At 36.7% G+C, this 27,993-nt stretch overlaps 5 protein-coding genes across 10 annotated transcripts; 3 read left to right on the top strand and 2 right to left on the bottom strand.

Moving 5' to 3' along the window:
- Positions 1 to 221: 221 nt before the first annotated feature.
- On the top strand, positions 222 to 10,467 carry LOC111778459 (calmodulin-binding transcription activator). Of its 5 annotated transcripts, none has more exons than XM_087118992.1 (14): positions 222 to 436; positions 550 to 644; positions 1,346 to 1,471; positions 1,666 to 1,781; positions 2,972 to 3,060; positions 3,211 to 3,283; positions 3,894 to 4,023; positions 4,918 to 5,037; positions 5,125 to 5,168; positions 5,462 to 5,842; positions 7,174 to 7,874; positions 8,454 to 9,003; positions 9,420 to 9,722; positions 9,811 to 10,467. In XM_087118992.1, exons 2-14 carry the CDS (start codon positions 569 to 571, stop codon positions 9,856 to 9,858), a joined length of 2,757 nt encoding a protein of 918 aa, XP_086975118.1. In that variant the 5' UTR covers positions 222 to 436; positions 550 to 568; the 3' UTR covers positions 9,859 to 10,467. The 5 variants fall into 5 exon arrangements, with proteins under 5 accessions (XP_086975118.1, XP_086975119.1, XP_086975117.1 ...); XM_087118993.1 differs by having other exon boundaries at positions 3,888 to 4,023; positions 5,570 to 5,842; XM_087118991.1 differs by having other exon boundaries at positions 223 to 436; positions 3,888 to 4,023.
- On the bottom strand, positions 10,414 to 12,336 carry LOC111778460 (small COPII coat GTPase SAR1A). Its single transcript, XM_023658299.2, has 3 exons — positions 12,067 to 12,336; positions 11,848 to 11,979; positions 10,414 to 10,984 (listed from the first exon to the last, which is right to left on the bottom strand). Exons 1-3 carry the CDS (start codon positions 12,193 to 12,195, stop codon positions 10,664 to 10,666), a joined length of 582 nt encoding a protein of 193 aa, XP_023514067.2. The 5' UTR covers positions 12,196 to 12,336; the 3' UTR covers positions 10,414 to 10,663.
- Positions 12,337 to 14,062: 1,726 nt separating this feature from the next.
- Positions 14,063 to 14,814, bottom strand: LOC111778462 (large ribosomal subunit protein eL29z). The gene is made up of 3 exons (XM_023658300.2): positions 14,664 to 14,814; positions 14,449 to 14,552; positions 14,063 to 14,332 (listed from the first exon to the last, which is right to left on the bottom strand). Exons 2-3 carry the CDS (start codon positions 14,548 to 14,550, stop codon positions 14,249 to 14,251), a joined length of 186 nt encoding a protein of 61 aa, XP_023514068.2. The 5' UTR covers positions 14,551 to 14,552; positions 14,664 to 14,814; the 3' UTR covers positions 14,063 to 14,248.
- Positions 14,815 to 15,612: 798 nt separating this feature from the next.
- On the top strand, positions 15,613 to 16,385 carry LOC111778463 (large ribosomal subunit protein eL29z). The gene is made up of 3 exons (XM_023658301.2): positions 15,613 to 15,762; positions 15,873 to 15,976; positions 16,081 to 16,385. The coding sequence occupies exons 2-3, from the start codon at positions 15,875 to 15,877 to the stop codon at positions 16,162 to 16,164; spliced, it is 186 nt and encodes a 61-aa protein (XP_023514069.1). The 5' UTR covers positions 15,613 to 15,762; positions 15,873 to 15,874; the 3' UTR covers positions 16,165 to 16,385.
- Positions 16,386 to 17,877: 1,492 nt separating this feature from the next.
- LOC111778464 (uncharacterized) lies at positions 17,878 to 27,952 on the top strand. 2 transcript variants are annotated; one of them, XM_023658303.2, is made up of 24 exons: positions 17,878 to 18,273; positions 19,173 to 19,253; positions 19,408 to 19,507; positions 19,662 to 19,746; positions 19,828 to 19,877; positions 21,479 to 21,558; positions 21,937 to 21,996; positions 22,120 to 22,219; positions 22,306 to 22,383; positions 22,789 to 22,856; positions 22,981 to 23,049; positions 23,130 to 23,207; positions 23,278 to 23,373; positions 23,536 to 23,606; positions 23,774 to 23,851; positions 24,175 to 24,268; positions 24,673 to 24,774; positions 25,456 to 25,670; positions 25,766 to 25,880; positions 26,043 to 26,174; positions 26,255 to 26,362; positions 26,445 to 26,557; positions 26,756 to 26,814; positions 26,884 to 27,150. In XM_023658303.2, exons 1-24 carry the CDS (start codon positions 18,229 to 18,231, stop codon positions 27,009 to 27,011), a joined length of 2,205 nt encoding a protein of 734 aa, XP_023514071.2. In that variant the 5' UTR covers positions 17,878 to 18,228; the 3' UTR covers positions 27,012 to 27,150. The 2 variants fall into 2 exon arrangements, with proteins under 2 accessions (XP_023514071.2, XP_023514070.2); XM_023658302.2 differs by having other exon boundaries at positions 17,886 to 18,273; positions 26,713 to 26,814; positions 26,884 to 27,952.
- The last annotated feature ends 41 nt before the right edge of the window (positions 27,953 to 27,993 follow it).

Genomic DNA, 27,993 nt, shown 5'->3' with positions numbered 1-27,993 from the left:
AATATTAAAATATATATTAAAATATTTTTTAAAATTTTAGAAATGAAATAACCACCGGTCTAAAAGTTGAACTACTCTACTGCAATTTTATTTTATTATTATTTTGTTTTGAGCTCAATAATGTGGATTAATTTAATATTAAAAAGTTAACCTCTCCTAATAAAAAGGTTTTAATTAAAAAAAAAAGAAGAAAAGAAAAAATATCTAGACCTTCAACGGAAACAAGGCCCCGCCACGCCAGCCCGTGGCCCCGTCCCGGGAAGACGGCAGCCAGAGTCGCTCGCGAAGTGTCAGTACAGAGAAAAATTGAAAGAGAGAGAGAGAGAGAGAGAGAGAGAGAGAGAGAGAGAGAGAGAGGAGTATAAACGAAGACTATAATTGAGCTGCTAAAATTTCCCTCTAGTTCGGTCCCGAATCGAATTCTGTACTTAATCAGGTAATCGACCATCATCGCTTACGTTTGCTTCTGCTACTTCGTTTCCTTTTGTTCAGTATTTGTCTTCTCGCAGATTCTTTCTGAAAATTCGATGTATTTTTGGTGAGTTTCAGCTTCTGATAGGAACCATCGATGTCTCTCGCCATGAAAGCCGACGTTCAAGGAAGCCTTGTTGGCTCGGAGATTCATGGCTTCCATACATTACAAGGTACTGTCATGATCATAGCATGTTTTCAAGTTCAGATAAGGTAGTACTTTTAGATGGATGTCAATACGGAGATCTCGGGCTTTTTCGCTGTTGAACTGTGACGGTGTTTCCTGGAACTTGTGGTTAACAGCTAGGCTATGATTAGGAGGACTTTTTACTGCTAATTGTCATGCCCTATGGCCTCATGCTACTGTTTATGTAATTGGTATTCGACGATTGATTGTTTCGAGTTTGGCTTAAAATTTTCGTCATGCTGGAGTTCAGTGGAAATGGGCAAGTCTGTATTTAGTTGCTACAATAGAAGGAAGCATTTGAAATTTCTGAAGTCAAAGCTGAAAAACATGGAAGTTTTGATTTCTGAGTTCTGATACTTCGCTAGGGGTTCACAATAAAAGAAAAATCATTGGAAAAACTTTTAAATTGTTTTGAGGCAAGGAAAAACTCTCATTTTAGCTTAAAGATGCCTTGGAGTATAGAGAAGTTAACGATGGCCGTTCGCCGTTGGCCAAATCATCACCTCCCAACAACAAGGGGATCCAAAGAACCTTTGTTGGGAGGGACTTGAAGTTTTATTGACAAATTAATGTATAACTCATTGTTCTTGCCACACTAATTATCTTTAGTGGTTAACGTTTTGTGTATGTTATCTGCTTTTCAAAACGCGAGTTTACTATTTCATTTTCGTTTGCTCTTCTGTACAGAATTGGATGTTACAAACATCAGGGAGGAAGCAAGTGGAAGATGGCTTCGCCCAAATGAAATTCATGCAATTCTATGTAACTACAAATATTTTGTCATACACGTCAAGCCAGTGAACTTGCCTACAAGTAATTTTACGAGTTTCTGCTCTGTGCTTCTTCCCAACACTATTTGACTTCTGATGCAACTTATATCATATACAATGATGAGTCTTCTTTGCATTTTGCATGACTATCACATTTATCTTTCCACATTGAGTAACATAGAAAACGAGTATAGACAGTGATGGCTTGGAAATTCTAATATTGGAAATGCACAACAGGTGGAACCATTGTACTATTTAACCGCAAGATGCTTAGGAATTTCCGCAAAGATGGACATAATTGGAAGAAAAAAAAGGACGGGAAGACCATAAAAGAAGCACACGAACACCTAAAAGTGAGTGTATCCTTTTTTACCGAGACCTAAGATCTGTTTTCATTCTTTATGTATACATTTTTCTGACTCAGATGGTTGTATTTTTGGCATGTGGTTAATTCAATCTTCCCCTCTGAGATGTTTAAACGAGGAAATATCACTCGAAAGAATAGTTAGAAATCTATTAAAAATATGTTGCCCTAGGCTTAGTGGTGGTTAGTGAGAAAGTAGGCTGTGTTTTTTATGACTATTTCACGTTGAAGTCCATCAATTAGTTCCATAATCACCATTGGAATTTATCTATGGGTGATATATACTAGTTTGATGCCCTTAAAGTTTTGGAGTGACCAATGCTTACAAAGCTTGATGCTTTTGGATATTGTAAAAGATTTTGGCTAGACGTGTGGAAGTGGTTTCTGGGTTGTCGGTGGTTATATACCAATTTTCCTTTTGCTGTAGCATTGCTACTCAATAGACGTTTTATGGGTCCGTGTGTTATGGTAGAATATAATTTGTATGCCTTTTTTCTTTAGAAATTTGTAGTAGTTTCTATTGTTTCTACCTAAATTCTCCAAAGCTAATTCAAAATATAGCTGTATAATCTGTATGTTCAGAATATGTTGAAGAGTTAAATTGACATATTTTATCAGCATAGACATTTGAGTCTAGTATTTCTACTAGAGTAAGAAAATATAAATTCAAATCCTTACAATATTCTTTCATAGATCGTTTCAAGTTTCTCGGACTCAACTTCATTTCGTATATCTTGTCTACTAACTATCCCTCATTAATCAAATTAATATATGAATCCACATGTAATGGAAGCTGTTGGAGAGCATATTTTATGATTCAATTTATTACAACCAGCCTTTTCTTTTGAACTATTGGTGGTTTGTGAGGTTCCACATCGGTTGGAGAGGTGAACAAAATATTCCTTACAAGGGTGTGAAAACCTCTCCATTGTAGACACGTTTTAAAATCGTGAGGTTGATGGTGATACGTAACGGACCAAAGCAGACAATATCTGCTAGCGGTGGGCTTGGTGTTTCATGGTTCGATAACATTAATTGAATTTTAGTCATCAGCTGATAATGTGGTCAATGTCAATTATTCATTGTGTTTAGATTTATTGTAATTGCAGACTATTAATCACCCAAAAAAAAAAAAAAAAAAAAAAATTCATTTTGATAATTCTTTCTTTTTCTTGGCAGGTTGGTAATGTAGAAAGGATACATGTATACTATGCCCATGGCCTAGATAACACAACCTTTGTTCGTCGGTGTTATTGGCTCCTTGATAAGTATGTTATGGTTGAACATACATTCGTATATTTGTTGCTTTCGATGGTCTATCCCCTTCTTGTCATGAACAAAGAAAAATAAAATCAGATAGTGGCAGCATATTATGTCATATTTGCATAATTTATGACATGCTTATCCTTTTTGTTCAGGACTCTTGAACACATTGTCCTTGTTCATTACCGTGAAACACAAGAGGTCAATTTCAGCCCAATGCATCTGCAGGTATTGAAACATATTGGTCATGAGATGAGCTTTTATCGTTTGAACTGTTACTTCCCTTTAAGGTTTGCTGATTTTGGCTCCATTAAAAAACTAGATAACTACCTATTTGTGTTGAAATAGATGATTTAATTGAACATTTATTTAGCATATTCAACCAAAGAATGTATATGTTTGCCACTAATCTTTAAATGTTTTAAGACAGCAACTTTCTTGATGATTATTGCCTTTAAGTTTCTCTAAATGCCTTTACTAATTTTATTACTCATCTGACTTAATTCTCGAAAATCAAGGCCCTGCTTAGACTCGAGTGCTATATAGTGATTGAAGTGACAAGTGGATCTCTTTCTTCTGATATGCATAAATTTATGCTGGAATGGAAAAGGCAATGATCATGTCACTATTTGATGGGAAAAAATTAGTATGTCAGATAACACTGTTTTCAAAGGTATCAACTCTATGTTACTTCGTGGCATGGATGGATCAAACTTCCTAACATTATGCACATGATTCGATAGCATGCATTTGAACACTTTATGAACAACTTCTTTCAATTAGTCTTCTGTATTAAAAATAATTCCATCTACTAACTTCCTATCAATGCTAGTTGCAGAGCTCTCCATCCATGTCTATGAATTCAAATTCTGGTTCTGTCTCTGATCCATCAACTCCTTGCCTTTTATCGGAAGAACTTGATTCTAGGGATAATCATGGTTATTCCGGTGACGAAAATGAACGTTCAGGTGATTCTGACTGAACGTGTCAAATTTTATTTTTTATTTTGTCGTTTGTATGGTCATTATTTTTCTAATGTTTTTTCATTTGGACTCTGTTTGAGTGATCATGTACTTTATATTTGCAAGTTTCTGCTGTGTTTATTGTTTATTTGGGAGTTTTTTTAACCTTGTTTAAATTTCTAAATGATTGATGGTCGAAGGCATTTTCTACTTGTCTTTTAACTACAGTTTAGAAATATTTTTCAAAAAAGTAAAAAACACCTAGAATTTCTTTTCAAAGAAGCAATTGATAGGGACTTTATCAGGTGCTTTTGGCTTGAAGCTTCATTGCATTCTCTCACAAACACTTCATTTAATTACTCTCTACCCACTTTCTTTTACTAACTCCTCTCCACTCCGTTGCTCTTACTAGCTCTCGTTTACACACATTTTCTCACTGCTTTCCCAGAAACATTCTCCCTGTCCTTTTTTCATTAGTTTTTTTTTTTTCTAACACATATATTCTATATAATGTCTCACTTCACATTTAGTTCCTCTTTGCACTCTCTTTCTTCTCACATGCCCTCCCAAACTAATCTCTCTATGCACACACTGTCTTGCTCCTTATTTTATTCTTTCTTATATTGATCGGTTTTAGTTTAGATTTTCAATTATAGAAGTATTAATTCAATAAATACTAGTAATCCAAAAAAAAAAAAAAAAAAAAATCTTTTAACGAGATGAAATCACTTCTGAAATATTAGAACCAAATAACGAAGTGTTTGATTATCAAGCATGTGCTTTAGAGTACAAGTAACAGAAATACCTTTGGTGAAGATATTTTGAAATTATTTTGGTTTGCTTGTCCTTTCAAACCAGATGTAAAGTTTTCTTTTATTTTACTACATGTATAATGAACAGAGCCCAGAGACACTACAACAGCCATGAATCATGAACAACGGCTTCATGAGATCAACACGCTTGAGTGGGATGAACTTCTTGTGACAGATGAGCCTTTCAAACCTTCCATGCCTAAAGGAGGTAACAATGAAGCAAAAACAACTGCTTAATTAGATCACAAATGGCTAGATTGTTGATCCAATTAACTCTTGTCTTCTCATTCACCAGACAGATTTTCATACTTTGACCAACGGAGCCAAGTCCCAACAAATGTGAGTAGAATAATTTGCTATTGAATTTTGATTACTGTTGTTCCCTTGTCTTCCACCTTTTTTTTTTTACTCTATTTGTTCACTTTTCTCTTCCCTTATTTTTAAGTGATAGGCAAAGCTGATAACTAATAATGGTTAACTTCGTTTTGCTGCATTACTTGACAACATTGTTCATTAAACAATTTTCTGCTTATATTCAACTTCTTTTTTCTACATAATTTAATAAAGGTGCTAAATTTTCCTCTCTCGTAGTTGTTGCCTTATTTATGGACTCTTACAATCCATCTTTGCAGGTGGCCAACAATTTATTGGGGAACACGCCTTTGTTTAATAATCCAGTTGAGTCAATTGGGAGTGCCTATATGCCACTAACGAGTGGTCAAACAAATTTAAATGTGCAGAGTAAGGAATCCATTCCAATTACTTCATTGGACAATTTGTTAGATGATGGATTGCTGCAAAGCCAGGACAGCTTTGGACGATGGATAAATGAAGTCATCACTGAGTCTCCTGATACAGTCATTGATCCTGCCATTATTGAGCCATCCATTTCATCCATTCACAATTCTTTTACTGATCCAACATTAAATCACTGTCAATCTTCTGTTATGGAGCAAATTTTTAACATAACCGATATCTCACCTGCGTGGGCCTTTTCAACAGAAAAAACCAAGGTCCTTTCTTCTACTAGTACCAAAATTTTCACATTTCCTATACTTTCTGACATTTTATCACCGTCATAATATGGGTGTTTCTTAGGCTTTGCGGTATTTCTTGTTGTGCAGGCACGTAAAGCATTCCCTTTATGTCACTTTATTATTATTATTAGGCTTAATTCCTGTTTTGGTCCATAAATTTTAATGCTTACTTTATTTTGGTTGGTAAACTTTTAAACAGAATTTAATCTCTAAATCGTATGTAAAAGTCTATTTCAATCTTTGCCAGTAAATAAACTATTTAACATGTAGACCTATTTTGTTAATCAATGTTTTGGAGGGGAAGAATCGAAGTTTTAAGTTTATTTGTAGAATCCAGGGTTGATAATGGAAGGATATAGTATTTGCTGCATCTAGGAACAAAAGATCCACTTTACCTTTTTAAGATTGTAATTTGTGTTGGTGATTGAATTCAACATTACTGTAGTTACAACATGACCAATTCTTGACACACAACTCTTTTTTGTCCTTGATTGATTAATTTATATCTACGTTTCTCTTGTAAAAAGGAAGTCTATAATTGACCTATTTTGTGTAGCCACTCCTAATTAGTCCCATTAATTTTTTGTAGTAGTTGAAGTAAACTTTCTTTTTTAGTCGTAGAAGCAGACCAAGTGAATTTATTGAACGGACCTTGGGTTTTTTTTGATCTGTGAGCTATATTTCTCGTCAAGCAATTTGCTCAAGGAAGTTTTTTTATGTTTGTTTCTTGTTTCCTAAATAGTGGGGGCATTTTTTCAGTAATTAATTTGGCACATGCAATATTACATCCGAATCCACTTAGTTTGAGTGTAGGCTAGGTTGGTTCAACAATGTCCCATTTATCCTTTTGAATATTTAGACAACATTTAAAACTAATTTGGTACCATGAGCTTTTGAATTTTAAGATGGGAACATGTTTGCTGCGAATTTCAACTTTCAAAAACTTGAATATTGTCCTTCAGTTTCATTTCGGGTAGCTATTCCTTCCACAATCAATATTCTGAACGTGGCTGACAAACTCATTATAAACGTGTAAGAGAAAATGTTTTGAATGGTAATTCATTTTAATTATATGGCTGACCCTTACCTATTCATTGCATGAGCTTTAAAAAGCTTCAAATATGATCTTTTCATTTGAAGATTGAAATGGAGGTCCAAGAATAGTTTGGGTTGTTTATTTCTACGCTTGTTGATTTCACAAGTTTTCATTGGGTGCATTACAGTCAAAAAGGTGTAATACACCATCTTTCTGCTAATCCGCCTACAGCTTGCAAATATACTAATGGCATTCTTTTTACTTATTGCAGATTCTAATCACGGGATATTTTCACAATGAGTACTTACATCTGGCAAACTCCAATATATTGGTCGTGTGTGGTAATGCCAGTGTTAATGCTGGTTTAATTCAACCTGGAGTTTACCGATGTGTGGTACAACCACATTCAACTGGACTTGTAAATTTATTCGTGAGCTTAGATGGTCATAAACCTATCAGTCAAGTTCTGAATTTTGAGTATCGTGCACCACTTTTACGAGAGCCTGTAGTTGCTTCAGAACAGATCCAAAAGTGGGAGGAGTTTCAAGTTCAGATGCGGCTTGCTCATCTGTTGTTTTCTACATCCAGAAGCCTGAGCATCATGTCGACTAAATTGTCATCCACTTCCCTGAACGAGGCCAGGAAATTTGCTGTCAAAACTTCTGACATTTCTGACAGTTGGATTTATTTGTTAAACTCAATAAAAGAAAATAACACTCCATTTCCTCAAGCAAGAGACGGTGTTCTTGAGATCATTTTGAAAAGTAGGTTAAGGGAATGGCTGATAGAAAGAGTTGCTGAAGGCTCAAAGAAAAGCACTGATTTCGATATAAAAGGTCAAGGAGTAATCCATTTGTGTGCCATATTGGGATATACCTGGGCTATACATCTATTTTCCTGGTCTGGTTTATCAATAAATTTTCGAGATAAATTCGGATGGACAGCTCTTCACTGGGCAGCTTATTATGGAAGGTACATATTATTTGTGAAATAAGAATTCGTTAAATATCCTTGATTGTTTGTGGTTTGCATCAAATTCTTGTGGGTATTAGATATTCTTGGAGGGTCGTTATTCCTAACATGATTGTTTTGCTTCTGTTTTTATGCTATCCTGGAAATGGGAACGCTGGAGGGTTATCAACGGGATTTTTGCCAACCTTTCGAAACTAGTACTTATTATTTTTAACTTCTTCATACCTTAGCTTTTTTTAGTACTCCTTAGTCTATATATGTGTCTGATTTAATTCTTTGACATGGTTTTATCTCTATTGAAAGTCATAAATTTAAATACACAACTTCCCTATTACCAGGTTGACATGCTCCTCACTGATTCAAAATTTTCAAAATACCTAAGCCAAACCTTTCATGCATATGCACATATTTATCTTTAATCATAATTTATCTCAATTGTAGTTATTTTACAACACCTTGAACCAGGCAGAGAGGTTGACGTTGTACTGGCGTATTGGAAATTCTCAGTGTTTAGTTTTGAAGTTTACTTTACTGGACAGTACTTCTCACCTATTTGACCACGAAAATCTTCTTGTATAGGGAGAAAATGGTAGCTGTTCTTTTGTCAGTTGGGGCAAAACCAAACTTGGTCACCGATCCCTCATCAAAGAACCCTCTGGGATACATAGCTGCAGACCTTGCATCTATGAATGGTTATGATGGCTTAGCTGCTTATCTTTCTGAAAAGGCTTTGGTGTCACATTTTAATGATATGAGCTTGGCTGGAAATGTTCGTGGTTCATTGGAAACTAGTACAATAACCGACGTCACTAACTTGGATAGCATCAGTGAGGAGCAGATGTATATGAAAGAGACATTGGCAGCTTACCGAACAGCTGCTGATGCAGCAGCGCGCATACAAACTGCATTCCGTGAGAATTCTTTAAAGCAAAGGACTCAAGCAATTGAATTCTCCACCCCTGAAGATGAAGCACGTGGTATTGTTGCAGCCATGAAGATTCAACATGCTTACCGCAACTTTGAGTCACGAAAAAGAATGGCAGCTGCAGCTCGTATTCAATACAGATTCCGCACTTGGAAGATCCGCAAAGAGTTCCTTAATATGCGTCGTCATGCTATTAGGATTCAAGTAAGTATATACCCTCAGCTCTTGGCATTACCTTCAATTGATGAAAGAGATAGGCGTCAGTCATCGTTAAGTCTTGAAATGTCTCCTCTTTATAACGGTATTGTTTACACAACTAAATCCAACTAAGCCGTGACCTATATAATAAATAAGATTTGCCAAGTTTATCGTTTCTTCCTGATGGGATTTGAAGGGGTTATTTTTAGTGTTGGTTTAACTGAGTGTTATTTCATACAATAATTATGAACTGATCCTCTCGCGGTTACCATTGTTCAGCGTGATTTATCTGAACCTGTTGATTTTTGCAAAGCGATCATAAATTTCATGGAACTATTATAAACTGACATGCATACTAGAGTTGTTCTGTTAAAAATGAACAGTTCAGGAAGATGACTGCCTATTTGTTTCATTCCTCCTAGGCTGCATTTAGAGGCTTCCAAATGCGGAGGCAGTATCGCAAGATTTTATGGTCGGTAGGCGTAATCGATAAAGCCATACTGCGCTGGCGTCTTAAGAGAAAAGGTTTTCGTGGGCTTCAAGTTGCACCTGCTGAAGTGACAGAACAGCAGGAAATTGGCGTAGAAGAGGACTTCTACCACGTGTCCCAAAAACAAGCAGAAGAGCGAGTAGAGAAAGCTGTTGTACGGGTTCAGGCTCTGTTTCGATCAAAGAAAGCTCAAGAGGAGTATCGAAGGATGAAGTTAACCTACGATGAAGCAGCGGTGAGTTAAAAGCCTTCCATTGAAGTTTCGTGTGTAAGTTTTAACTAGTGCATAATTTTGATCGTGTCATCTTTTCGAGGTATTGCAGCTGGAATATGAAGAACTTTCACATCCTGATATGAATTTGAGTAGCTGAAAGCACAAGTTTGTGAAGATTTCTATGACTGTGGTAGTGATTAACAGTCTACATTATAAATGGTTGAAGTCAGTAGTTTCCTTAGCTTAGGCCAACACGAGGAACATCTGGTACCAATACTTGATAGTCAAAGATGGGCGCTTTTGAGTTTGGCTCTTTATTGTGGCAACGAGTTTAGTGGCCAATGAACTTCTTAGGTTGGGGAAGGAAGATGAAGCCCTTACTGCCAAAGCAGATGTTATTGGTACCAGATGCTTATCTTGCTTGTACTTGTAAGTATATGAATAGTTCAGTCAAACAAGATTTCATTCACAGCCCCTTAGGTTTCGAAGAAAGGTCAAAAGAGTATTGTCGGATGAACGACGAAGTTAAAGCTTTCGATGCAGCAGGGGCGAGTTAAAAGGATTCCAATTGAAAGTTCCCTGTGTATGTATTACTTTGTAGCCTGTAAATGTTGAATGTATATTATGGACAAGTTTGATTCTTACTTTTGACCATTCTGAACTGTTTGAAAGAATTTGGTGGGCATTCTATTGTCCACAGAATTTGTAGAAATTGTAATTCAAACTTCAATTTAATTCTATAGAAGTGAATGATCTATGAACTTTATTGAGAGTTTAAAGCAACAATAATGTCGTCACTAATCAAGTCAAAAACAATAATCAGAGAAAATCGTGACAACGAAACCTAGTTCCAACGGAACAATTCTCGAGTTCCCGAATATTTTTCTCCCTCAAACTACGTTCAGTCAGGCAGGGATGATGACCTATATGGAATAATGGATGCTAATTACCCAATGTTGGTACTACTTGATATATTGAGAGAGCCATTTGAACCCGTCGCCATAACCCATCTTGCGGACGATGCTACACATAAATACCTCGAGCGGTCTAACGTTAGTCTGGGTAAGAATAACCTTTCCCTTGCCAGTCGTGAAATTGCTCAAACCCAGGTGAAATCTTAGCTCTTCCTCAGAAGCTGCATAGGGGATGTCAATCTTGTTTCCGAGCACAAGGAATGGAACATCAGCCAGCGCTTCGTCCGAAAGGAGGGCATCAAGCTCCTTCTTCGATTCGGTAAACCGCTCTTTGTCATAGGCATCGACCAGGTAAACTACTGCATCCACCTAATCATGGAAATATGCAACATGTTATTTTCTGTAGCCATTCTCACATAATGGAATTCAGAAGCCATAAACATGACAACCTCAGGATTACAAATGCTATTCAACTTCCAATAGTTACAACAGAATATTATAAGAACCGAGTAAGAAGGAAATATCATGAAATTGAACAAGATCAGATGTTGAAATGACTTCAGGCTTTCATCACCAGGGAAATCTGAAAGGGGTTCAACAACTTTGAACAGTCAAAGATTTGCTTTGAATTATTAAAAGATTTGATGGATCATGACAGCATGGATCGAAATGCACAATTTGCAGCTATGTCAATGAATTTTTGATTGAGAAGGTAGCAATTTAGAGCAGGATCTGAATAGATTTAGACAAGAAATTTCCATAGAATCTAACAGCCTTTTATTTTCATGTAACTTCAGGTCGTAAGAATCATTACATCCAGATTCAGAACGAAAGGAGGGTTCCTTCTACAGGAAGTTTCAGCTGAAAAAGTCAACTACTGCTGAAGGAGATTGAAACTAACGTCTAATCCTACAATGATGCACAGCAAAGGCATCTGGTGGGGCTTGAAAAGAAGAAACTCTAACAACCATCAAATCAGTGATAAAGAAAGCCTATGCCATAGGTCCAATCAGTGATCAATTCAAAGCGGAAGATTAATAATAATAGCCGTCGTTGAGGAAAATCTAATTGAGTGGAGACGAATCAAAGCGAATAGGATGGCATCTAAATCTAATTGAAAAGATCGATCGAAGTATGAACAATTTCAGGACAAAGACAACTATGGAGCCAATTCATGGTTACAGAGACAAAACGCAATCAGAAATTGACGCAAAAAGTGAATAAAGCATTACCTTAGCATAATAATCTTTCCAGACTCGACGAGCAATCTGGTGGCCTCCAAGATCAAAAGCCTTGAATTTGATTTTCCCAATACTCAGCTCTTCTGAGGTAGGGTGTTGAGTCGGCTGGTGTTGCACTAATCTCTACGCGACAATTCAATATTTCCATAAGAAATCCAAAAATTGAATACCAAAACTGAATTATAGTCAAGATGAAGAGATGAAACTCACCTCGTCCTTCAACATGTGAAGGAGAGTGGTTTTTCCGGCATTATCGAGGCCGAGGAAGAGAATTTTGGCCTCTTTTTGCCAGAGGCCGAGCGATGCTAAGACGCCGTAGAACCAATCGACGAGGAACATAGTCGCCGATTGCTAATCAGTGAGAAATCGAGCCGGAAAAGTAACCGGAGAATGGTTAAGAGACCCAGAGAGTGGAATGAAGACGAACGGAGATTCAAAGGAAAAAAAATGGAGATCTGAAGACGTCACTTGACAAAATGGTTAATTTTAATTTTTTAATTTTAATAAAAATAAAAGAGAATTCGGCCTTATTACACAAATTACTCGGCTCAATGGTCAGCTCACTTTAGATTGAACCAACCTCCTCATCCAAAATGCATTATCTTCATTATAATTTTTACCTTAAATTTCAAAGATGTCAATTTTTATTATCATAAATTTTTGTTTAAAGGATTATTGAAAAATTGAGACAAATTTTTGTCAGATTTGTGCGTTTACGTGGTCGATTGTGCATAATAATATAACTTACGAACAGCTTAGGCGTTTAGACCAGGCCCATTTACGTAACCTAAACCCAGTTCCATATTTAGAAGTTCAAGACCAACCCCAATTCGTAGCCCAAGCCCAGTTGTTATCTAGGAGTTCAAGCCCAAGCCCAGTTGTTATCTAGGAGTTCAAGCCCAAGCCCAATATTTTACGTAGGGGTTGAAGATAAGCCAATTGCGTAGCCCAAGCCCAGTTACTTATCTTAGTAGTTCAAAACCAAGTCCATTTACAAGCCCAAGCCCAGTTTCTTATTCCAAACTTTTAGACAAAGCCCATTACGTAGCCGAAGCCCAGTTTCATATTTAGATATACATGACCCAGCCCATTTACGTAGCCCAAGCCCAGTTTCTTATTTCGTTATACATGGCCCAGCCCATTACATAGCCCAAGCCCAGTTTCTTCTTTACTTATACATGACCCAGCCCATTACGTAGCCCAAGCCCAGTTCCATATTTAGGACTTCAAGACCAAGCCCATTTCGTGGCCCAAGCCCAGAATTTATTTTGGAGAAAAAAGACCAAGCCCAGTCTTATTATTTAGAAGTTCAAGCTCTAGCCCATGCCCAAATTTTTACGTAGAAATTCTAGATAAGCCTATTACGTAGCCCAAGCCCAGTTTCTCATTCAAGAGTTCTAGACAAAGCCCATGAGGAGCACAAGCCCAGTTTCTGATTTTGGGAATCAACACCAAGGCCCATTAAGTAGCCCAAACTCAGTTTTTACATATATGACAATTATATGTAATATATGTTTCTTCTTTTTTTTTAATCATCCATCATTGAAGTTTCCTACCACATGTAAACCTACTATTCATATAAACGTACTATTCATACAAGACAATCTCAATAGTTTCTATAAACTCCCAAATAAGGTACTAACAAATAAACAATTAATTGGGTGATGAATGAAATAGACGGGAAAGACACGACACTATCGGTGCCCCAGCTCCTATTGTGTAAGGGGTGGCAACTAAAGAAGCAGTGAGATAGACCACAATTGCACAAATAGGTGCCTATCGAAGGTACAGTAGTGCTGCAGTCCTTCCATACCCACTTAACTACAAAACCCCTAACAACCAAAGGAGATAAAATGTCTAGAATGGGAGAAATGTAATATAGAATTCTCAAAATCTCAAACAGTAAACTCATCAGGTCACAAACATTTAAGCTACCTCTTTAAAAGCATCTTATGATGCATAATGCATTTAATTCCTAAATGTCATCATCAGAAGAAAAAATAGCTACTTGTCATGAAGATCTTTCAGGGTTTGTGCGCCTCGTAGAACAAAGGCCAACACATAAACAAAAAAAATGCTTCACATTTAATTTTAGAAATGATCTTCAAAAGTCAGATTTATATAGGTCAAATGCTTCAAATTTAAAAGCAATGAACTGACAACATTACGAGCCATTGAAACCAGAAGAAGAAGAAAGAAGAGAAGATGCAGAAATGAGTGTGAAAACACAATCAATCACTAAAAATTTGAACTTCCAGAACAGGTTAACCGATAGTCGTAACAGGACTCGTTACATTCAAGTCAAAATTACTAGACTAATGAACAAAAAGGGGAAAGACATAAAAATGTTCAATCGAAGCAGACTCAAAATTCAAATTAACGGCGTTCTATTTTACTCTTCCTCAGTACCGCTTTCACCACTCTTGTTGTTGTGTTTCTTGGCGTACCTTTGGTTTCTCAGAAACTTGGGATCCATCTAAACACATGTCGACAACACACAATCAAATAATGCCAAACAATTTTGAAGTAACATTCTATATGAAATAATCGATCCAAAAAGAAAAACAATGATTTCGTTCATGTATTTCGTACCCCTTTGGTGGAAGTGTGGCGGTGCTTCCTTGGCTTCTTGATGCCATTCCTATGGGCTTTTCGGGACTGATTGTGCGCTGTGTGATTCTTCGACTTGGCCATTTCTAAATATCACAGAATAAAAAAGCAGAAGCGAGAGAGTGAAATCAGAAAACTGAAGCTACGCCAAATTTCGTAGTAGATGAAATCAATGGAAGGAGAGTAGTAGAACAAACCTCGGACCCAGCGGTGGCTGCAAATTCTAGGGTTTCCTTCGCCTCGGCTCTGTTAATCAGGCGTCAAGGAAATGTTCGCCTATTTACTGCTATGATCGGCTAAACTTGGCTAGGTAATGGGCCTGGTCTTGAACCCCTAAATAAGGAACTGGGCTTGGGCTACATAATGGGCTTGGTCTTGAACTCCTAAAATAAGAAATTGGGTATGGGCTAATGAGCTACTAGCACGTATGTCACAATAAAGGTGAGCATTACGAGACGATTGTCTCGGGAAATTTCTTTTGAAATGAGTTTTTCAAAGACAATATCAAGGTGACACAGGTGTGACGGTATCGCACCCCATCCCATGTGTTGAAAGTTAGATCATACACTCGCGTATCGAGTACAGAGTTCGTCAATTATATGAAATGGATATGGGAGGGTCCAATGTTTCAATAGAACCCAAATGGATGGATGTTCGGGATGTTTTGATAAGAAGATCGATACATGGGTTAGTTTCCAACGGATGTCTTCGAGCAAGCCAAGATGCCCAAGTTGTCCAGGGACATGGGATGACATCGTGATGTAGGGGTAGTGCTGTTGGGAGAGACCTTTGCCTCGAGTAGAGGCAAGATCGAGCCAAAGGACTTAGCCTAGTGTAGAGGCAAGTCGTTTGTATGAAGATGATTAAACATGCACGTGCACGTGCCGTGTGTGGTCAAAACAAACCTTCCTAAGGTCTAACGAAGCCACTAAGTTGGATGAATAATAAATATGGAACTTGAATTTTTCTCAAGGTTATCCTAAGCGTGTCAAGATCGCGACCTCGACCTCTAGGTGTGATGAAATTAAGGTATAAAACATGTTTATTCGCCGAATGACCAAGCCCATTTACAATATAATACAGAATAAGAACTTCGGCCCAAGCCCATTTACAATATAATACAGAATAAGAACTTCGGCCCAAGCCCACTTACAATATAATACAGAATAAGAACTTCGGCCCAAGCCCAAGTTCAGCTGCCCATAACACTAAAATAGGTCAATATTTTCTTTGCGTGCGATTATCTGAGCGGAGGCGAAGGAAACCCTAGGATTTGCAGCCACCGCAGAGTTCAAGGTTTGTTCTACTCCTCTCTCTCCACTGATTTAATTTACTCCGAAGATCGGCGTAGATTCAGTTTCTTATTTCACTTTCTTTTTTGTGCTTCTTTGTTCTGTTGTCTTTAGAGATGGCCAAGTCGAAGAATCACACGGCACACAATCAGTCCCGCAAAGCCCATAGGAATGGCATCAAGAAACCAAGGAAGCACCGCCACACCTCCACCAAAGGAGTACGAAATACATGAACAGAATCAATTTTCGATTATTTTGTATAAAATATTATTTTCAGAATCGTTTTGATTTTTCTGATTTTGTTTCGTGGATCTGCTTGCAGATGGACCCGAAGTTTCTCAGGAACCAGAGGTACGCGAAGAAACACAACAACAAGAGTGGCGAAACAGCTTCTGAGGAAGAGTAAAGTAGGACGCCAAGATGCGGCAAGTTCAGGGTTTTTATGATATAAGTTTGATTTTCTATTGAACCTCCTGTTTTATCTGTTGTTTTTGTTTAGTAGCAGTCTTGTAATTTTGACTTTGTTGTAGCGAGCTCCATTTTGATGAGGCTTCTACGGCCTGGTTACGACAATACACTATCAGTTTTGCATTTTTTTTGAAGGTCTTAACTATTGCTTACATCTTCTCATACACATCATTTTTTACCTTCATGTTCTCTTCACTCATATTAGCTAAGCGATTATCTTCTCTCTTTGCTCCAATGGTTTTTATTCTCTTCACTCTTCACTCTTCACTCTTATTTAGCTTGGATTTGAATACGGGACGAACTTTTAACTCGACTTTCATTGTCTTATGATTCCTTGCTATTATTAGAGGTGTCTTTTGTTTGAGATATTTTTCATAGAGATTTTTGGACAGAACGTTCTTGGAACTCCCTTTGTAATAGGCGTTCATGAATGTTCTTGTTTTCGGACGTGTGCCAATGGGACATTCTTTCCTAGTTCACTTGGCTCTGTAAGGTAACTTCGTATTCCTTGTTCTTCTTTTCGTGTGTTTCATCACGTAGTTATATGAATATTAGGCTTCAAATTTTAAGATTTTTATGCGTCTGTAACCACAATGAGTCCTATAATGGTCATGAGGCAAGTGATGAGAGATTAAGAGCTTTTTCTTCCTATTAAGAGAATCTATGTTATGTTCTAGGAGGGAAACCTAGTTAGTTGTCTTACTTTTCTCTCAACATTTGGTAGTTTCTTCCTGATTGCTCCATCTTCGAAACTCGAGCTCCAAAAGATTCCTCGAAAATGAAAGAATCGAGCAACCAAAGCTTCTTTCCCTACTTGACAGCGTGAAGTGCCGCTCCATGGCCAACAACACCAGCTCTAATAATGAGTGAATTTGGATCAACTTCTATTGCTGGACGGAGCAGCAGAGACCTTCCTCGTCGATCTCGAGCCAGCCAATATGTGAACTCTATGGGATTCAATGCGTTTGAGCGACAAAAACCCTTACATTGTTCAAGAGATAATACTGTGCCCTAAAATCAAGTAAAATTTGTCTACTATGATTGTATTTATATTTTAACGTTATAAGTTGACCTAGAGCACACATGCTTATGGTAATTGAGCTATGCTTGTGTTGACATGTGTTCAACGTTATTGCACTATCTCATAATGCAAATGGTTGATATATTATCGGAAAGACAAACAAAAATCTCACATTTGGTAGATAAAGAGAACATCACAAGTGTATGTGTTTGCACACGAGGATTCATATATCATTATAGAGATACGGTGAAGTCGATTGGCTCACATAAATGGTTTCAAAGTCATGTCTTTAACTTAACCGTATAAGTAGAGTCCTTGTGAGTTTCGATGACATATTTGGTGTTAGTCATAGTAAATCAACCATTGAACGAGGTTGTAAATAGATAGTGTGCTCTAATGAGAATTGATCGAGTTCATTCGAGACTCGAAGACTTAAAAAAAGATTAATTTAGAAGAGAGTAGAGATAATATGGTTGGAGTATTGCAAAATATTTTCCATCATCGTCCCCAACCTTAATCGGCAGACGGGAACAAAAGGGCGCGTAAGAGGGGAAAAAAAGAGCGCGTAAAAGGGGAAAAAAAAGAGCGCGTAAAATGACGGGATCATAATTGGGGAAGTGGTCCGTTTGTTATTTTATGAAAAATGAATGGCATAACTGAAAATTCCGGTTTCTATTTCCAATATGTGAGATAATTTTTCCGTCTTTCCTACGGCTCGAGAAGTGGAAAGAAACAAAAACACCGGAGGAACACAGAGGAACACAGACGAAATACGAGCAATTGAAAGCTCCCAGTGATTCGTCCATGGCGTTTAGGGCTTCTTCTCTCAACTCTCACTGAAATACTTGCTCTCTATTTAGTTTCTTCTGCTCCCTGTTTCGTTGTATTGGAAAACCCTAATTCTCCATGCACCAATTTCCGTTGCTGTTCACTCCACTTCAACACTGCCTTTGAAGTTGAGTCAATTTAGCTGCAGTTGGTATGGGCGCCCCAGATAGATCTCCCGCGACCTCCAATTCTATGCAGGTCAGTTGTTTATTATATTGGGAAGCTCGGTACTTCGACACTGAGTGCTGCCAGGCGCAGACATGTGGTTAGCCTTATGATTTCGTGGCCGAGGCTGGTCTCTGAATGTTGCTATCTGTTATTTAATTGGTATTGCGTGTTGTACGTTTTTGGTGTACAATTTGTTTGTTAATCATATTTGCTTTCGTTGGAGAGTTTGTTTGAGTAACTGTATCTATCGACTGGCTATTTATGGAAATTTAACTTGCTCTGCAACCCAGAGTTCATTTCTCTAGTTAGTACGATGCAAGAAGCAAGTACTGTTTTCTAATTACTTATTCTGGACTACGGTTGGGTTAAGCTTTATTGTTTGAAGCTAACTGCGAAGCTTCGAGTGTGTGCGAATAGTTAACACCTAAAGGATCTGAGAAATTATAGCTACTGAGAAACACTGAAGGGTTGTCAAAATAATTAAATTCTACATTTTATTATTTAAAAAGTTTACAGTAAGAGATGGATATTCTACCTGTTAGCACCATTCGAAGGAGCACTGGTTAAGTACTTCAATTCAAAGCATATTGAGTAATTTTTTAGCACTAACTGGAGTTGCATTTAACGGCATAAGTATAATTGTAGAGCTACCAGAACAAGGACTCCTAGTGCACAGTACATAGTGGTAACTTAGTTTTCTCAAACAATGAGATAGCGCTTGACTTGTGAATAAATTTATTGGTCAATTCAAAGGTTTAAATCTTGTAATTTCCAACTCCTGCCAATAAAACAAACACGTTACTGATTTCATGGTTTTCCATTCCTAGCAACAAGAATTCAGCTTTCTGAAACAGCCAACACATTTTATCTATTTCATTTGTTGCAAGAGGTTGTACTTTATCCTTATCGTTTATACCCTCAAATTTCAGCGTGTCAAAGTATATCGTTTGAATGATGATGGAAAATGGGATGATCAAGGAACAGGGCATGTTACTGTTGACTATTTGGAGGTTAGTGACTGAATTCCCCCGTTTTCTTTGTTTTAGTTAAGAAACATTGAACTATCGATGAAGAGAATACAATAGAAAGAGGTTGTGCAATCTTTCAAAGAAGTTTAGTTAACATGATCTTCAGTGATATGACTGTAAATTCAATTCTACTCAGAGATCGGAGGAGTTGGGATTGTGTGTTGTTGATGAAGAAGACAGTGAGACTCTACTTCTACATCGTATTAGTTCAGATGACATTTACAGAAAGCAAGAAGGTTTTTCCTTCTTTTCTTGTAGACTTTTAGCAGTATCATCAATTTGAGTCTTCTTTGCAACGTGTACCTGCACTATTTTGAATTCCTGGTTGGTTTGGATGTTGGGCTGTATTGGCTTTTGAAGCACTAACAAAGTCAGCTACTTAATATGCAGATACCATAATCTCTTGGAGAGATCCAGAATATTCTACAGAGTTAGCTCTTAGCTTTCAGGAGACAACTGGATGTTCATACATTTGGTAACTATTGAATATCTGCCTGTCGCTCCTTAATGTTTTATCCCATGATATACTAGCTGAAAGTTGGCCCATCTCATTTAGGGATCACATCTGCAATGCGCAAAGGAATCTCCATTTTAATTCTCTCAACAGTAAGTACCCAGTTATTTGAGGCTTTTTGCCATTGAACGTTTTCAATTTTGTTCTTTGCATTGCATGTATCATGATAGGATACTTAATGTTGTAGATTTACTGTTATGGAGTGGAGGCTACATTTACTGAGGTGATTTCTGGCTCTTGAGTGGGAAACTTGCTTTGAACTTAGTATATTGTAGGAGGTTAACATGCCAAAGCTTAAAACATAAAACTCCGATGTACTGAAGAGGGCTGTAGTTACTAGGCTTGAAAATATGAAGTATACCTTTGACCTTTTTAGGATTAAAGAGAAAATTGTAGTTCACTGTTCAAATAAAAGTTTTAATCTGTCTAGTAGTGTATGCTTAGTTTTATTAAGGAAAAAAGTTTTGTTTCTCTTTCCATTTCCTCTAAACCAAATACCTGACATTAATCTGAATATTGTTTGTAATATAGAATTTGAGCAGGTACTTTGTTACACACTGATTACGTAACTGCCTTGGAAAATTAATTTTCAGTATATTTATCTATTTCTTGTCTTTGTTGGTTTCTGCTTTCTGTCAGTGCTGTGCAATTAGAAGAATACTTGTAAATCTGGCACAATCTTATAAATGTCATCAGAGAGTGAACCATGATTGATTTATCAGGATTTAGACAGCTAAGATTCAGTGGTAGTTGGTGCATAGGATGAAAATGGGAGATCTTTGAGAATTATTACCACAAGAAATTTTAGGATGAGGAGATGGGTGAGTTTTATGGTCTATTGGAACTATCAGATGGGATGACAAGCTCAATAAGCGTAAATGTCAAGGGAAGAGAGTGTTCCCTCTCTCCCAGTACAATATCTCACAAAATAGACAAACCAAATCTAAAACATTCTCTCTGGTCCACTCACTAACTATTTTCTAACAAATTAGTATTCCCACTCTCCCTCCTCATGTGCCTTCTTGTATGTACATGTTTAGTAGGAGGCCTAACATGTTAGCTTCGTGGAAGTCAGAGAAAGGTGAATATTTTTCCATGGCTAGTCTTCTTGGAAAGATTCAATCCGATTGGTAGGGTTGAAAACCTGTCATTTTTGGTCGTTAAACTGGAGTTGCTGTATTTTGTGTCTTGAAGGTGGGGATAACCTTCCTCACATATTCTTTCACTGTTCTTCCAGTAGGAACTTATGATAGGCTTTGTTTCCACTTTCAAGGTTTGGGATGTTATGTGTTTTTTATGAGAAGGTTGAAAAGGAATTATTTCCTAAGAGAGGTTTCATTTTTGTGTTCATCTCATGTCAGTATTTGAATGTTTAAATTTGAAAGATTTAGTTTCAAATCTAAAAGGTGTTGTAGCATTTTAATTTCCTAAATATCAATGAACAGATGTGTTTCTTTGTGAAATTGAGGAAGAGTGGAACACTGTTTTTATTTGTTTGAATTAGGTATCATGGCAATGAGTTGGAACTCCCATGACTTCCTTTCTTTGTTTGGAGTTCCAGTTTTGATATGAAAATCATTATGTGCATGCTTGGTTTCTTGCCAAAATTGTGGCTAATTTATAAACAGAAAGTTGCATTTATATTGGCAAATTTTAGTTTTCTATAATTCTTTGTTTTCATTCATATGGCTAGATGATACGTTCCACAGCATGAACAGTGAGTTAAGGGAGTTGCCTGCAATTGAGTTATCGACTCTGCCACTAATACTTAAGGTTAGTGTGAATGTAATACTAAAAAACTAGATAAAACGTGTTCTTAAAGCAATTAACCAAATTGGAAAATTGTTTTAGAAACCACTCCCAAACATGTTGAACTTTTAGTGAGCGACTACAAGAACATGCTTTTGTAGATTTGTTTTTTTCTAAAAACATAAATCAATTCGAAAACTGACTCTCAGAGTACCCTCTCTCTCTCTCTCTCTACTTTTTTGCTCTTCCTGCACCCTCAAAGAAAACATAAAACAAGTTAAAAAATTTACTCTCAAAGTGATTGGCTTATGGAGATAGATGTCCTCCTCCCCTGATTTATCTTATCTTGTTGATTATTTGGATGTGGACGGCCTTTCATATTAATTGATACGTTTTGTTCAGGTTGTTACTGAAAGTGGGATGACAGATCAAATGCGGTTAATGGAACTCATAGTTGCCAATGTAAGATTTGGGGAACTTTCTGATTTTTCATGTCAATTTGGGTTCTCTTATGACTTCTGTACGAAATCTTTATCTTGGATGAACAAGAATGAGTATTTTGACCCACAATTTTTTGTAATGCAGCAAGATTTTTTCAAAAAGCTGATGGACATATTTCATATCTGCGAAGATTTGGAAAATCTAGATGGTCTTCACATGATATATAAAATAGTCAGAGGGATCAGTCAGTATTCTTTTCCGGTTCTATTTACTACTATTGCCAGCAATTATTTATATTTTTTTATGTTTAATTTTTTGAATAAAATGCAGTCATGCTAAATAGCTCACAGATCTTTGAGAAAATTTTTGGAGATGAGTTAATCATGGACATCATTGGTTCTCTAGAATGTAAGCTCTGCTACTTTTTCAATTGATGATTGTCTGTAAGTTTATAACTGTTTCTTTATATTGAAAGTAGAAATATGTTGCACACTAGTGGATATTTAGTTTTATCTCGCTTTCCTTGCACTGTTTTAGTCCAGTTTATTCTAGACGTTTTGTGATTATGAACTCTCTACTCGTTGGCTAATTGGAAGGTGGTATTTGTAACTTTCTTGACGTGGGTTGAGGCTTTCTGTACTCTTTTGTTTTATTTTATTCTACGTCTTTGGTTTTGTTGTCTGAAAAGTGGGCTTGATAAATAGTCTATATTATGCTAATTTCTCTACCTATTTATACTGCTCTACCTATATATATAGGTTTAGGGGACTACCCTCAATGATTTCGTTCTTCTATTTTTTATGTGATTGCTAGATGATCCAGAGGTAGACCATGTCCAGCATCATCGTAACTTCTTAAAAGAGCACGTCATTTTCAAAGAGGTAATGCTGTTTCCTAGCTGTCTATATTTAAAAATGAGAGCATAGGACTGTTGGCCCAGGGGTCTCATTATGCTATCTTATGTGGTGGTTTTTACTTGTACGTTATTTACTTCCACTTTTGTAGGCCATACCCATCAAGGATCCATTGGTCTTGTCGAAGATACACCAAACATACAGAATTGGCTATCTAAAGGTTTGGATCTTTGGTAGATGCAATTTCTCTATCCGTTGAGCTAGTTGTTAATGTGCTGTTACCTTGGATTGCTTTGCTAGGATGTTGTTTTGGCTAGAGTATTGGACGAGTCCACAATTGCAAATCTAAATTCCATTATCCATGCAAACAATGCGCTGGTAGGTTCTTGGAACCATGTGCTTGTTTTTGATCACATGGTACACACTCTAACTTCAGGTTTCATTGTAGGTCGTTTCTTTGTTGAAGGATGACAATACATTTATTCAGGAGTTGTTTGTCAAGTTGAAATTGCCAACAACCTCTGAAGTGTCTAAGAAGAATTTGGTACTTTTGCTTCTAAGCATTATCTTTCCCTTACTGTATTTTTGGCTTTCTCATGATATTGTTCAATCAACGATTTTTGTCTTTAATGCTATAATTTTTTTCTCAAATTCTTGAGGTATATTTTGAGTCAATTTGAAATGACATCGATTTTCTTTGTGTTAGGTACATTTTTTGCACGAGTTTTGCAGTTTAAGCAAAAACTTGCAGATGGTTCAGCAGCTAAGGTTATTTAGGTACCTTACTGCATGATATACTATTATTTTTTTTCTTTTGAAAATAATCAAACCCTAGGACTTTAATTATTTCTCTATTTTAGTTTAAGATGCTGACGACTACCAGTTTCTGTTTTCTAAGGCCTCTCATTGATCTGTTTCAAATTGTGAACTTACAAATTCTGCAGGGATCTTATGAATGAGGGAATTTTTGATGTCATTGCTGATGTATTACAAAGTCCAGATAAAAAGTTTGTGTTAACTGGGTAATGTCGACCTTCTGATTAAATTTTGGTATTGTTCGAGTATGTTTCCATAAACAATATTTTTTATTACTGTGTTCTACAAATCTATGTTTAAGAAGGAACTCTTACATTGTCAACTCTTTCGTACTATTCATTGCAAATTTCTTTGGTTCTTAAAAAATGAACACTTAAAGGTTTCATCTGACCATTCTATTAAGAACATTTTTAAGAATCTGCCATTCAATTAGGTTCTCAGCAACAAGGAAAAAGTTTGCCTTGTTGACTATTCTTTACTCAATTTTTTGTCTAGGCATCTCAATAATGCATTGTTTGGATGGGTGCAGGACAGATATCCTTATTCTTTTCTTGAACCAAGATCCAAATCTTCTACGTTCTTATGTTGTTAGGAAGGAAGGGATTCCACTCCTAGGACTATTGGTACGTTTTTCTAATCTGGTTTGTCTGACTTCAACCTTGTTGTATTTTTAAAATGAAAATGCAAACCTTCATCAAGAAAAGTGGAAAAAAAAATTCTAGCTGATACTACAAAAGAGAAAAAAGGAGAGCCCATACGAAAGCAGCACAAGCAGAGGAGCCCAACCAAAAATACGAAGAAACAAGTATTTCAAGAAAAGGCTCCTGTTTTTATTTAATGCTTGTTTGGTTAGTGCTTATCTTCCTGTAATGGGCAATATTGGGGAACTTGATGCGAGTGAAATTGTGAACATAGTAGGATCAGTAACCATAAGCATATTTGAGACATAAATTAAGTTAGATGTGCTTAACATGTAATAATCCTTTTTCAAGCTGAATTTGTTACAGATTTTTTTAAAAAACTATAGGTTGAAGGCCTGATTACAGATTTTGGGGAGGAGATGCACTGTCAGTTTTTTGAAATCCTTCGATGTTTACTGGATTCCTACTCGCTATCAGGAGCAGCCCAGGTTTGCTTAGCCATCTGTTTTTAATCACGTTTACTTTGTTTAAAGATTTCAAAATGATCCCTTATAGTTGAGTTGTATCTTTTAATTAGAATGTAACTCAAGTTAGGTCGTGTTGCTCGACTTTGTCCTCGTTGCATGTTCTTACTATTGGTCCCTTTACTTTGTCATACTTGGGTTGCATGTTCTTAAAAGTGCTATGATTATTAAAACCTGAACTGTACAAAATTACAAAGAACCCAATGAAGGCTTTATACCTTAAAAGTTATTTGATTTCTCCTCCCAAGAAGTCAGAAAAGAGCTCTTGATGCTCTATTCTGGAGGCCTTCGCCTTTGGGTTGAATTGCCAATCCATGAGTGCTTCTAAAAGCCAATTACAATGACCTCATTTCGTAAATTCTATTCAGAAGCATTATGAAAAAGACCTCATTGTCTATGCCACATTATAGGACTTCTCACCTTTTGTCTCAGTGGTAGGATAACTAATTGAAGTCCATGCTGTCTGTTTGTTTTGAATTAGGTCATTTTTTATGTTTCTGATTTATATATGTATACATTTTTACCAGGTTCTTGGAAATAGTTGTCATTAACTGTTATATTAGATGCAATCTTATATTTAGACCTGCATATTTTCCGCTGTATCCACTTTACATTGACTGCAATATTGTGTTTTTTGTGTTGCAGAGAGAAGCTGTTATTGAGATATTTTACGAGAATCATTTGGGTAAACTAATTGATGTTATAGCAGTTTCATGCCCTTCAGAAGGTCTTCATACATTGAGCAACAAAATTGGTCACTCTAGTGTATTAAAGAATCAGAGCATAGTAAAGCCTGAAATACTATCCAACCTTTGTGAACTGCTTTGCTTTTGTGTTCTCCACCATCCTTATAAAATAAAGTAATATTTTGTCCTTTTTTTCCTATTATCTTAGAATTGAAATTTTCTCAACTATAAAAGTTAAGAATCCTTACTTTTTTCTGTTCTGTTTTCAGGAGCAACTTTCTCGTGAATAATGTCATAGATAAAGTGTTATTACTGACTCGAAGAAAGGAAAAATACTTGGTTGTTGCAGCTGTTCGGTTTGTTCGTACTATTTTATCTCGCCATGTAAGTTGAATCAGCAGAGATTAAAATTATCTCGTGTATTTATTCATGGAAATTGGACTGATGAGATTGCAGCCCTCTTTTTTGTTCATTTCCCGAGGGATTCAATTTTGAATCGGATTGAAATTGGTAATGTACTGAATTATTTTCTTTGCCAATATGCAGGATGATGATCTGGTCAATCATTTTATAAAAAATAATCTTCTAAAACCAATTATAGATGCCTTCATTGCTAATGGGAATCGTTACAATCTGCTCAACTCTGCTGTTTTAGATTTATTTGAGTATATCTGCAAGGTCTTCATCTTTCCTACCACACCTATGCTGACTCTGATGATTCCAGTCGAACATTGATTTAATGGTTGTGTTTCATGCAGGAAAATCTGAAATCTTTATTCAAGTACATAGTTGGTTCATTCTGGAATCAGTTGGTCCAGTTTGAGTATTTGGCTACAATCCAGTCTCTAAAAGTTAAATATGAGCAGGTACTCTTGATTTTTTTTGCTAAAATATCCCATTTTGCCTTCAAAACTTGTATTATTTTGTGTTTGACATCTCTATTTGCAGTGCCTAGAGGATTTTAGTACAAGAGGCACAACTATTAATGTATTAGATCCTAGAAAAAGAATCGAGGAGCGTGCTTTGGAGAAAGAAGAAGAAGACTATTTTAATGGAGAGAGGTAAGCATTGTTTCTCTAATTTAATAGGAAATGAATACATTTTTCCCGATGTAGTAAGCTGAAATGGTAATGTTTAGCATTATATGCAACAGAGTTTAGCGTAGTTCTTTAAATAGAATATTAAATCGGGCTGTTATTAACTCATTACCAATCAGTGATGAAGAGGATACTGCAACTGCATCTGTTTCAAATGTACAGAAATCGCAATCTTTACCTGTTCTATGTAATGGAGTTGCTGCAAGTTATCCTCCACGAAGGTACTGTAGTTTGCTTTGTCTTGAAATTTGATTACAATAGCAGTTTCTGATTGTTTGCAACTCTTCCAGTCCTCAACCTGGTGGTGGACTTGTTGACTATGATGATGAAGAGGATGATGAGAACTACAGGCCACCGCCACGAAAACAATCAGAATCAGTGGATGAAGATGAAGGATCACTGCATACTCTCAGGTTGAAGCGGAGGCCCGTTCACAAGGACAAGGAATCTGAGAAGGCGAAAAAGCTGCGACTGGGAAGGAATCCCAAGATGAGTAATGGTGTATTTGCTGCCTTGTGTTCAACATTGAGCCATACAGTTCTGCCTGATAAGGTTACAGCCATCTCCCAGCAACCTAAGCCCCATTTGATTGATCCGAATAATAGTTCAGATCACGAGAGTCCGAAAGGGCAGGATCAGAATGCTTTAAGAACCGCAACCGATAGCAACAGTAGTTTGGACGAGGAGAACCATACAGAAAAGCCACCAATTTCTTCTAAAAAGTGTTCTGATCAATTGCTTAATCCTTCAGAAAATAGACAGTTGAATGGAGAAGACTGTTCATTGATTCCTCCAAACTCCTCGCCTGAAATGACTGTAAATGGATCCTAGGTTTTCTCTTCATGGCAGGGTCATTGCAAGTTCCTTCCATTTTCGTTTGCCTTGTGAATATGCGTCATGCGAGAACGAACCCAGGCTAGTCTTGGATCGGCAAGTTCGAAGGGAAGCTAGTTCTGGAATGAATTGGCATCAAAAGGCAAGGAGGAGGTAGTTGATGGCTGTATAATAGTGTAGTGTACTGACAGTGGTGGATTGTGGAAGCTTCTTGTGTTGCATTCGAACGAACGTTTCGAACATCCTCGCACCGGGCTGTTCTATTATGACGAGTTTCGAAACAGTTGCTTTAAGTTGAACAGTTGTTGGTATCAAATTTTGTTATCTGATTAGAATCCTCCCCCCACCCCCAAAGATAAAAGAGATAGGGTTAGGGTGTATACAAATATTTATATCCATGGGTTCAACTTTGTAAACTAATGTCATTCAGTAGAGATAGGGAGACGGGCAAGTCCCTCCCCTCCAAAAGGAACATGGATTTTATTAAGCTAACACATTTTTAATAAGCTTTTTTTATTACATTTTTACTGCAAATTTAAATTAAAATTTTAAAAATAAAATCATGC

The sequence above is a fragment of the Cucurbita pepo genome, chromosome 17 (assembly GCF_057944985.1).
Source record: "Cucurbita pepo subsp. pepo isolate OVF chromosome 17, ASM5794498v1, whole genome shotgun sequence".
Taxonomy (NCBI): Eukaryota; Viridiplantae; Streptophyta; class Magnoliopsida; order Cucurbitales; family Cucurbitaceae; genus Cucurbita; species Cucurbita pepo.
This window is presented reverse-complemented; position numbering and strand designations above follow the sequence as displayed.